The sequence below is a fragment of the Podarcis vaucheri genome (assembly GCF_965113315.1).
Source record: "Podarcis vaucheri genome assembly, chromosome: 2".
Classification (NCBI taxonomy): Eukaryota; Metazoa; Chordata; class Lepidosauria; order Squamata; family Lacertidae; genus Podarcis; species Podarcis vaucheri.
The window spans coordinates 48,910,896-48,923,229 of NC_138760.1; the positions used below are offsets into that span (position 1 = coordinate 48,910,896).

Below are 12,334 nucleotides of genomic sequence, written 5' to 3' on the forward strand. Positions count from 1 at the left end.
ACGAAGCTCCCAAACTGGGAATATTTTCAAAAGACAGCAGGAGCTAAAACTTTCTTGTTCTTGTGTATGTTTAACAGCATGCAGGTCTATTCATAAGTATATTCCATTGAATTCAATTGGGGCTTGTTCCGAAGAAAGTGGGTACAGGACTGCTGCCTTAGTTTAAGAAGTCACACGGAACGTATTTATAATCCTGGCAGCAAACTTCCCTTACAAGAAACAAATGTACAACCAATTACTCACTTCCCCTACTTGGGATTTTCTTGTTCACGATACAAAACAGACCCACAAATATCCAAAAAGCAACAGGAAAACATCAAGAATATCAGCTAACAGTCCTTTGGTAAGAAACAGAGCTAACAAGATCCAGCTCAGTGACTGGATCTTTAGACATTTTTATTTGGTGAAAAGTAAGAAGAAAGATGTCAGAAGATCCAGTTCGTGAAGACAGAAAAAACATAGCTTAATTGTAATGCCTGGCACAACCCAGCAAATGTTAGTCACAACTTAATCTTATTGAAATCTATGTGGCATTAACTGTAATTAATTGTTTTCAATAGGACTTGGCCGTGCAACATATTTCTGCTGTTTCAGCAGATCAAGGGCAGGTGAGAATGGTTTCTCTTGAAAAGCAGCTCCCTGTCATCCCATGTCGCATGGCCAAACAGCATTTCAACTTACCTTGCAGAGCAGTTTAATATGGCATGGGAAGCTACTGTTGAAACAATGAAAGCTGAAAATCCCACTGGGCATGTGCTCTTTCAAAATCCTACCAGGTAGCTCTTTGAATCCTAGCAATTTAATGACCACTTATTTCTCCATTTGTTTATCACTCCCTCTAACAGCCAACTCATGTGATGAGTGCTGACAGAGCTGCAGCCAAAACAGGACCACTGACAAATGAGGAGGTATTGATTGACGTGCTTGGGGGAAATGCAGAGGTTTCCAAAAGTACAGAAAATCTTTTAAATGCACACACGGTGTAAAAACAAACAACCTAATGAGGTTTGAGCATGCTCAGTAGCCAAGGAATGTTAAGTGTCAGGTGGAAAAGAAAAATGGAAAACTAGAGGATGGGTGTGGACATGTGATTAGTGGGAATTAATAAAAGAATCCACAGGCCAAAAGCATATCAAAGTCACCAGAACTTGAGTTCCAGAACAAAAAGGGAAGGATGAACCAAACGGAATCCATTAGGTTTGTAATTCTCTGATAATACAAAGTTGATGGGTTTGAGAAAATAAGCTGCAGAACAGAGATGGGGAACCTGTGGCCCTCCAACGGTTGTGGTCCTCTCAACTCCCATCAGCTCTGGTCAGCATAGCCAATGGTCAATGGGAGTGCTACAGCACTGGGAAGGCTATGTTTCCCATCCCTGCTGCAAAGGGAGGTTAGCTTTCACCCTGCATAGCTAGCTATACATTGAGGATGCCTAGAAGGACACACAGGCAAGACACTTATAACTACTTTCTTATAAACGTTTGCATTGAAAGCAGCTATGAAAATGTATGTAAATCTCTGGTGCTTTCTTCTTTTGAACAGTGGTTTTTATCTATTTTTTGAAAATACATTTTAATGTATTTTTAATACGTTTATTAATTTCTTTTAAAGCTACAAATTTAAATATTAAAATATATTTATTACAATTGCTTTCCATGTTACTCTTATCACTGCTGTACACAATACCCTTGAATATAAAAGGAAACGTTTTTCAAGTCTGATGTCAAAGCACCATGAAACTTGAAAACCAAAAACCACATAGGGAAAAGATATTTGATTTTAATTTTTCTAACTAGTGTTGCAAGTCTAGTCCTCCTTATTATTGTTGGATTTGAAGGACATTGTTTTTTTCATCATCTCTGTAATCTCTACATATAAAGTTATAAACTGAAACCAAGCAAAATGGATGTTTTCATATTATGCAGCGCCTGCTTTGCAATTCAGTAAATGTATCACCTGAAGAGTCTTTGTGAGCAAATAAGCCATATCAATTCTGATACGGTAATATTTAACTACACTGAATAAAAGCTGAGGTATGAACCAGCCCATGAAATCAATATGCAAGACGTGAACACTAGCAAAATATACTATCAGCATCTATCTTTGGAATTTGCTTACCATGGACTAGTGATGTATGTGATGTATGGGCAGAGGGAATGATGTATTCTTCAAGACCCCTGAGGGATGCAGTGCCCTGTGCAACAAACACACCCTCCTGCAGGATCCCTCTATGTGATGGACAGAGCACCCAGTCTCAAGGATGGAGATTAGGGAGAAGTTTGTAGGTGACAGCAAACTGGCAGAAGTAGCCAGTGCCACTGATGACAGAATTGGGATTCAAGATGACCTAAACAGATTGCAGAGCTGAGCCAAAGCTAATAAAATGAATTTCAATAGGGACAAATGTAAGGTTCTACACTTAGGCTAGAAGAACCACCTGAACAAATAGAAGATGGGGAATACCTGGATTGCCAGTAGTACATGTAGAAAAGGATCTAGGGATCTTAGTAGTGCACAAGATGCGAAAGAAAGAAAGAAAGAAAGAAAGAAAGAAAGAAAGAAAGAAAGAAAGAAAGAAGTTTATGCCATTGTAGGCTGTCAACAGGAGTGAAGTGTCCCAATCAGGGAAGTTATAGTGCCACCCTATTCTGCCTTGGCTAGATCATCCCATACCTGGAGTACTGTGTCCAGTTCTGGGCACCACAATTTAAGGATATTGACAAGCTGAAATGTGTGCAGGAGGGCCAAGGACCCTTCCAGTACAAGAGAGGAAGAGTCCTGTTGTGAGGTTAGATTCTGCCCTAAGTCACCAGTGGAGGAGCATGTGTGAATTCAGCTCAAACAGCTGCAGCAACCCTTCCTGTGCTACATAAATATTTTCTGCCTAGTGGCTTCTTGCCCACCTGCCTGTAGCCTAGCCTAGCCTTCCCCAACCTGCTACCTCCCCCCACAAGATGTTTTGGACTACAACTCCCATTAGCCCCAGACAACACAGCCAAGGCTTATGTAGATTATTTTGCAATACATAACGTTCTTTTCACTGCCTTGAGCTTGGAAGTAGCAGAGATTTCTCACTTCCTTGAAACTATGGTATATCATTTAAAGTACTGCCCATCTCTCTCAAACACATGCACTTGGCTCATTACCAGACTGTAGGGGGACTTGTCTCAGAACAGATTAACGCATACTAGAAGCATGATAAAATAACATGCTACTCGGTCCTTGTTAAAATGTTTCTGTGGGCAGATTCACTGGCTGCAATCCATTGGGGCATGTACCTATGCTCCATGTATGTCTCTCATTTTAACTGTTCATTCTGAATTTCCTGTGCTGGTCATGCAGCAAGAATCTTTTACTTAGACCTTAGCACATGCTACTAATAGTGCTAGATCTGAATAGAGCTAAGATGTGCTGCAACAACACAACATAGATAAGACTGAAAAAGGTGCCAGCAATTAAGACTAAAATTTCATTATAGCAAAAGCCTTTGTGAACTTGGAACTTTTGCCCACGAAAGCTTTTGTCATAATGCATTTGTTGCACCTTCAAGACTGCTGTTTTTGCAATGACAGACTAACACTGCACTTATTAAAAATTACAAGTGGCAAGTCCTATCTTAAAGAGGCATTTCCTTTTATGCAAGAAAGAGGGTCGTGGCTTTTCTAAGACTACTCTTGCTACAAAGAATGCATTTTCTAAAGCAAAATTATCACGACAGCCATTCTGAAATCCTAACTGCAGTTCAACACAGGTCGGTGTATTTGATTACCATGGAAATGAGAGCACACAACATGTGCAGGGCTATTAACAATGGAAACAGATTAGGTAGAACATGTTAGTAAGGCATGATGGTTTACTAGCTTATTATTTGCAATTGTTTTGCTTGTGGAAAGAAGTCATCTGTTCTTTCACCAATTTCATTCCATGGCAGGATAAAATTTATACCATCGTTTTGCTTTGAGGTATGAAGCATTGAAAGTAACACCCTGAGACCCCTGGATATAGGGGGGTATATTATTGTTAACTAACAGGGATGTATTCAACTAAATTATTGTGCTTACCTAATTTCCCTTACCTCCCTAGGACTACTCCTGTGCATCTACCAAATTTGCTCTGGAGTTCCACTCAACCCTTCAGAGACCACCTGGAGGGGAGAGTTTTGTTATGCTTGCAGAAGTTCTGTGCATGCAATTGTTTAATTGGATGCAATTCATGATGATTTTAAATGAAGTATTCTGTTTAGTTTTAAGGTAACTCAGGGTTAGCTACATGCACCAGGGCATTCTCAGTGTCTTTCACTGAAGAAACAGCTGGTTGAAGTGGAATAATAAACTACTTGAAAGAAAATATACGAAACCTAGGTGTTTGGTGAAAACCTTTGCCTAAAGTTTGACAAACAATTTGTGTATCCTGTCCAAAATTCAACAGCTTGGATACAAACATCCTGCTCACATAGGCTGGGTGTGTCACCAATTTCCATCAAACCCTCATCATCCACCCCTCACCTTCCCCCAAAAAACCTATACCGGTGGGTTCGGTAATCCCAAGTCATTTATTTTGGAGAAGGACACAGGAAAGTGCAGATGGATGAGTCAGCAAATGCACTCCCACAGCACTAGACGTGCTTCCTGCTCAGGCAGCAGGAGCCTGGAATCTAAGCCAATATTTGCTTTGTAGTTTAGTGCCTCTTGAACAGCCGCTTTTGCCTACAGGCCTGGATACAACAACCAAAGTCTCTTGAATGCCTTGCAGCAAATGGATTATATCATGACATCTCCATGCTTTGAACTGAAAAATCAAACTGCAGCAAGGCTCTACACAGAAATGAACGACATTAAGTCATTGCCTGTGACATCAAAATGTCACTAAGGAACTCCAAAATTAAAAGAGATTTAAAAAAAATCAAACAAGTATTTTCAAAAGGGAAGCAAAGAAATTTCTTATCAAGGCAAGCAGAGAAAAGCAGTAATTAAATTTAAAGTGAGAGTAATTTCTACTCAACACTATGAATGTCATGTATGGCATGCCCGATTGCAAACCATGGCCTGAGTAGGGAACAGAACTGTTCCACGGTGTTGTAAAAAGCATGATTTTGAAGACAAGACTCAATTATATTCATTTCAAACTGGAGCAAAGGCTCCAGAATCAAATTATACTCTTGGTAGAATTCAAATGTAGAAGACTGTCTATTCAAAATGGGAAAACCCTAGAAGACGTGCCCAATCAAGCACTCATCACAGGCTCCCTTGAAGGTAGGGTCATGAATTAGGAAATCAGCAGGTACACTCCGGTATACCTATCAATCTCATAATGTGTACACTGGCCCCAAGCTGAGCTGCATTTTTAACTTTGCTGATAGCACTAAAAATTGTCTGTTTCATTGCAAATTTTTGTTTTTAAAAACCTTAGGCACAGCCTGCCTGAAAAAAACAAAACAAAATAGTTCAACACTGCATTTGTTTCTGTTTGCAGGAAAGAGAATACTGTACATAGCACAGGAGTGAAACAGAATTGCATGCTATTAATGTTGTGTGTTTTGTAATTTCAAAAAGCATTGACAGACTGAATGCAAGTTTATTTCTCTACACGTTTAGAAATTTATGCTTATCTAGTGTTACATCAAGGAAGGATGAAAACTATTTGGAGCCGATTTCAAGCCCATGTACACAGCATCAGAGATACCAGATTTAAAGTAAAATGTTTGGAAATAAAATGAAGTTTGAGTTTTATGAAAAAGCATACCTTAGAATCAAACTGTCACAACAGAGCCTTTGGCCATTAATTCTTTGAGATTTGATACACACAATTAATTTAGCTTTTTTCCCTTTTTCCTAAATGCCTATTCCTAAAATTGTAATGTGTTTTGGGGGAGAATGAAATTAGGCACCTTTTACGACATTGCAAACTTAAACCAAGTACAAATTATATGAGTCCATTAGAAAGTGTAATGTCTAAGCGAATCAACTGCATAAAAAAGTCCAATGCAGAGCATCAGACTTGCAGAAGATCTAGGAGCAAATGGACATCAGGGATAAAGTAACATAAAATGGTGGGGGGGAATAATTACACTGGAAAGGCGTGTGTTTTTTTAAAGCACTGATAAGGATTTGCTATGGGGAAGTAAATAGCTGAATAATTTACCAAAATTAGAACCTTTTTTATATTTTCAACACCAATGTTATTTTGATACGCAGTTAGTGATACTAATTTAGAGTGTGACAAGAGCGAGAAAATTATTCCCTAAATATTGTGTAAACAGAAAACAGTCCTGTTTCCTGATTTTATTTCAAAGCTTTTTGAGAAACACACACAAATAATTAGATTTAGTCAATTTTATTTACAGTTTTTTTGTACATTTCAGAGCATTACACAATTACATTTTCCATATTTTCTGACCTGCAAACAGATACCTTAAATGGAAATAGTTTAAAAAAAATATGCCGCTCAGTACATCCAAATGCAATAATTACACATCTGACAGTTCACAAAGTGTAATTTACTAGGACGTAGCCTAAGAATTTAAGAACAAGTAGTCAGGGGGGAGAAATCTGACCAATTATTTATACAACACAAACTCTCTCAAGCTAAACCCTCAAGACAATTGTCCTAGGAGCATCCCACCCCACCCTCCTTGGAAGTTATGATTCACACCTATGTAGCATTAACAGCCTCTGATCCCAAATGCTGGGGTACTATCCAGACCCGCCTGTGAGCAACTGGCTTCCTCTTAACTTGCCAAAACCTGACGTTCATGCTGCTGTCCCTGGGTGCATAGCATAACTAAGCATTTGGGAAAAGGTGACCAACAAGACCTATCTAACAAATGATAAAACCTTTCTAACTGAATTCAGATTAAAATTGGTTTCTAAAAGGATTTAAAGTGGCCAGTGAGAAAGGGTTTTTAGGCAAAGGCTGAACTCTTTGGGCCCATCACACTATTGTAAATTAGGTTTTCTGGGCAGGGGACGGGGAAGGGGAAACACTGAAATAAAGTTTGAGGCTCAGAGAGGGCCTAGGGTTCTGCATTTAAGGTGGACCATACAAGTCATGTTTAAAACTTCCATTTCATTTGTTCCCTCCCCCCTCCCCCCACAGACACTGAAATGGTATATATAGTGGGTAGAAACTAGTAAAAATTCCCTGCAAATAAACTGCTCTTCAGCTGAGGTTATGGCTCCTGTGCATGGGGTGGTCAGAGGAATTTTTTACTTTTACCAAAAAAATGTAAGAGTCCTCTTGAAAAATACTGAGATCTCGCTTTAGGTTAATTTGATTGCATGTACAATTTGTTAAGTATAACTTTCAGTCAAGACATTGCTACAAATGGAAATTTCAGTATATAAAAAAGCAGCCAACTGAGTGCAATTTTTGTGTTTAATTGGCTAAGTCCTTCATAGCATTTAACTAGGCTAGACATTTCAAGGAGCCTCCACATTTCTTGCCTACCTTACTTCTCATGTTCATGTTTCAAACTGTGTCAGCAGGGCCCGAACTTCAGGAGTTAGCTGCTTAGCAGCCTTGGCTGCTTCTGTAATGGCCTTGCGGTAAAGACCTTTTCTCTTCTTATTAAATCGCGACTGAAAGTTTTCTAAAAAAGGGGAGAGCTGTGAAAGAGCAAGGAAAGATGTTGTTGGGGACCCAAACCATGAAATACGAGCTTCCTGTCGGACTAAGAGGCCGTTATCTTTTCGGCTCACAGTTATAGAAAGAATACGGGCTGGCCACCATGGGAAGCCATATATCTTGGCCCAAACAATGTCTCCTACACATATGGTCCTGCCATCTGGTGTGACACATTTAGTGACATTTTTTGAAAAGACTTTCATTTTCAAGGAATTACTGAGCTTTTTCTCTTCCTTTGAAGAGGACGAGGAGGAGGAGGAGGAGGAAGGTGCATGCATGCTGCCTGGAGGAAAATCAAAGCTTTCAGTAGTGCTACACTCAGAGTTGGTGGACTTCAAGTCATCTGTGCTATCACTACTACACACTGATGCACTGGAAGAGTCAGATTTCTTTTTATTAAGGGTCATGTAAACCGTTATATTGCTTTTGCTGCCTCTCTTGCCCAGTGTCTGCTGTTCATCCTGATCAACAGGTACATGCACTTCATTTGTGTCCTGAACCTCACTGCTGGCCTCTTCAGGGCCTTCTGAGGGGCTCTGATTTTCTGAAGGGGCCTCACCTGCTGAGCGGGTAGAGGAGCAGCGAGACTGAGGCTTAGCTGCCATCTTGCCACTCTGCAATTTCTCAAGCCCTGTCTTGAGAGAGGAGTCGTTTTCTTCATTTCGGTACCTTTGTGGCTTTAGACGCAATCGTGGGGGCAGGGAACCTGAGCTGGTGTTTTGAAGACGCCGTGTGAAGTGGACCTTTGAATGTGCATTTTTGGAAGTAGAGGTTGCACTCTGTTTCTTTTGTGCCTTCTCTTTGGCTATTTTCAAAACTTCCCGAGCTTTTGCATGATCCATGTTTTTGCTCTGGAGAACCTTTTTAGTATTTAACTGCGTTTTTGAAGTATTTGCTTGAGTGGTAACTTTGACTACTCTACTTCTGCTATGAGCAATATTTGCAACTTTGACCACGGAATTCCTTTTCTGGCTTTCATTTTGGCTTTTCCCATCAACTTTATGATCAGTTTTAATTTTTTTATTCACAGTAGTTACACTCTCATGTCGTCGTTTTCTATTATCCTCATACCTTGAGGAATCACTTGTACTGCTGCCCTTCTTAATTTCTTTCTTTTCTGCAACAATACTGTTCTTACACTTGTCACACAAGACCTGTCTGGGTCGTAGTTTGATAGCATTCATAATAGAAGTGGGTTCCTCCCTGTACATTTTCCGCTTGGGCCGTTTAATTTTCCGAGGCGGAGGCTGAGGTATTGACTGGTTATATGTGTCCCTGATAAACAAAGGAGGAGGATATGGTGCTCCCTCGTGAAAAAGGGGAGGTGGCTTGGAAGTCCATAGGCTTTTAGCCAGGCTAGGCTCTGATGGCTGGATGGGAGAAGAGTCTGTGACTACACCATTAGCTTCACACTTCACTTGGGTCTCATCTTGGAATGATTTACTTTGGAGCTCCATCGCTTCAGGATTATCCTTGTACTCCCTTTTGGGAAATATGGTCACAGGGATTCCGTGCGGTCCAAACCTTCATGAGGGAGAAAAACACAGAGTTAACTGCAAATCTTTACTTAATTGACATTTCTCAGTATCATAAGTAGCTAGCATTTCACACCACATGAAAACAAGCTTATCATTTCAGAATACACAATCATGCGAATTAGAAAATTTCAGCACTGACTAGAAAAGCAATCTACCAAGGGTCACAAGAATTGTGTGCCAGCAGCAAAATGGTTTCTTTCCCTTTCATTGCTGTTCTCACATTTAGAATCTCCTCTATGGCAGTGGAGTGGTTTCAAGACTTTGTCCACAGTGAGCCACCTGCCATGGAATTCCTAAAAGATTCTGGAGGCAAATACTCAGTTGGCAGAGGATACTTCATAAGCCTGTTGGGCTTTATTATAGCCATGTAAGCTGAGAGTGCACTGGAAATGGGCAGGCTGTCGTGCCTCCTATTACCCCTCTTTCCCTTGAGGAACCCCATGTTTCTCCAGAAATGTTCTAGAAACAAATGGTCTAGGGAGGCTAATCTTGTAGAAGGTACAGTGCATGCCTGGCTATCGGAAGGTAGAGAACTGTAATCGCCTAGCTGTTCTGGTTTTAGGGGAGCTCGGTGCCAGGGTTTCGTGAATTGCAACCATGAATCTCTCCCTGGCAACTGTCTTCCTAATTCCAGCATGACACGTTAACCCTCCTTCTCCTGGAGCTCTCTGCACAGAGAACTTGGAAGGGCCTCGCCATTTGGGGAGAAGAGACCAAGCATACCCACCCATCACCTGACACGTACAGAGGAGGAATCAGTCTCCCAGGCCAAGTCAGAAGGTATGAGAAAGACTCAGCTGCATCTGAACAAGGCTTTGTGCAAATTGAAAGGCCCGTTGCCTTCCCCTCTGCAAAATTTCCTGGTGTGCCAGATGGCCGAGGTGACCAAAAAGAGTGCACAGCCAGCCAAATTGTGCAGGCCACCCTTCATCTGTGCGTGTCCCCATAATTTTTAGACTGGGTTAATCTTATAATCTTTTAAGTATTGGCTAGCTCCAACTAGTCAGGGAAATCAAGACCTTGTATGAACAGGTCACCTTTAGAACTTTCAAATCCTCCCAGCTAGCTAGCTCAGGTCCAGAGTACAGACATCTTTATCACAGTCAATTCTGCTAACTGTATCGCTGAAGATACATGTGATTAACAGTCAATGCAGTCTTTGGCTAGCATTTCCTATTTAAACAGTCTGAAGAGGTAGCCTATCAATTTCAAAGTGAGAGGGCCTTATTGCCTAGAGTGGGCAATCTTACACAAATTGTACACATTCAGCAGCCAGCATTTCAGCATAAGTAAGTACTGCCCATGATGCCCTGAATCATAGGCCTTGCATCATTCAGCATGGCTGCAACTAGGTGAAAGCAAGGGCTCAAATGGGTGGCATGTTACCTGCTTCTACACTAAATATACCCCACTATATATTACAAACATAAGTCTAAGTGTGGGACCAGGATGCTCAATTCAAAAAGCTTGGATTCACACTGTTGTCATTCCTCCTGTCTCCTATAGAGTAACTTCATGCCACATATAAAGGTGTTTTTCTACACAGACATCAGTTACAGTGGTACCTCGGGTTACATATGCTTCAGGTTACAGACTCTGCTAACCCAGAAATATTACCTCGGGTTAAGAACTTTGCTTCAGGATAAGAACAGAAACTGTGCTCTGGAGGCGCAGAGCCCCATTAGCTAAAGTGGTGCTTTAGGTTAAAAACAGTTTCAGGTTAAGAATGGACCTCCGGAATGAATTAAGTACTTAACCCGAGGTACCACTGTATGTGTAAGAAATGGAACATACACCAAATCATTCCTCCTCCCCAATCCCTTCCAATTCATTAAACAGACTTTAAACTTCTGCCTGAAGGTGCCCATGGATCAGGGTAAACCGTATGCTTCTACTGCTGGGGGTAAGGGTAAGGAAAGAGTCCACCAGATCCACCCTGCCCCCGCATTCTTCTGGCTACCCTCAACTATAAGACATGGGGTGTGGGTGGGTGTTGTTTTGCAAATAAAATGAACGTAGGCTGATCTATTTTTCTTAATCTGTACAGCAAGTCCTTAGAATTAAACCAAGATGAGGATCACATTATTAAGGATGAGTAGGCACGCTTATTTACTGCCTACTTAGGCATACAATCGTGGGCATGAATGAATGAAATACTTAAAGGATGGCTGTACACTTAACAGCACCTCTTGCTTCACCAAGAATCTACAGAAACATGTTATTGTTCTACAGTGAGCCAGCTTGTTCCATTCTAGCTTGCACGGACCTCCAAATAACTTCATTATGCATAATGTGAATAATAAATGTGACAATAAAGTCCTGGGGTTTCAGATTCTGGAGCTTTCTAACTGGACAATGAGAGATCAAGACACCTTCCAGTTCCTGAGCTCCACACAACTTGCACAGCTTTCCCTATTCAGTAGGGGATTTTGTTGCAATTTTGCAAAATTTTAGGCAGCCTGGTTATGGCTACTTAAAAGTATTTAGCACAGCTTTGCCTTCTGGCAAATGTTTCTACTGACACTGTTCATGGACTCTTGCTTCCAATACTCCCCAGTTCCTGATTTTAACAACTCCAAAACACTATCAAAGTTTATACCTACTATCAAATCCTTAGCCCAAAGCACAATAAACCAGGCCCAACTTTTATCTTTTTTATTTTAAAAAAGTATACTTCCTTCAACAATAAGACACTGTTCTGCTGACAGAGAGTATCTCAGAACTAATCTTTAGAAATTACACCAAAAACTCTGGGAACAATCCAGACAAAGTTCAGCACATCAAGTCCCAATGATTCAAAGGGGTATGTGCTTCCCACTCCCACTGAAGTGAACCACTTAGTAGTGCTTCATTTTGCTTAGCTTTGTGCCATCTAAAATCAGAAATTCAGCAGCCTTCCAAGGGTAGAAATTCAGATTTCTAGATGACATACCCCACCAATTTAATATTTAAATTCCAGCAACTTATCCCCCATATCCCTAATAGTCTTAAATTCACTTTACAAATTTAATCATGTTTTTCATAAATCAGACTGAACTATAATCACATTTGCCAACAATTAAGTACTGACTCAGACTTCACATATAAACAATGCTCATCCAGTAAATATGAACTAGCTACAGTGGTTTCTATAAAACAATGTTACATTTGCAATACTGCCATGTTAGTTTGGG

At 40.5% G+C, this 12,334-nt stretch overlaps 1 protein-coding gene across 5 annotated transcripts in view; it reads right to left on the reverse strand.

Moving 5' to 3' along the window:
* Positions 1-12,334, reverse strand: part of PWWP2A (PWWP domain containing 2A) — a 28,110-nt gene that overhangs the window by 4,704 nt on the left and 11,072 nt on the right. For 2 of the 5 annotated variants that reach the window (XR_014217344.1, XM_082214709.1), the window contains exon 2: positions 8,183-9,147. Coding sequence is in view for 3 of the 5 variants with exons in the window: in XM_082214709.1 (XP_082070835.1) it covers positions 8,183-9,147 (965 nt within the window). In the remaining 2 variants the exon portion in view is untranslated. Of the gene's footprint in view, positions 1-6,317; positions 9,148-12,334 lie in introns of those variants that run through there. The other 3 variants (XR_014217345.1, XM_082214708.1, XM_082214707.1) reach the window with 2 other exon arrangements.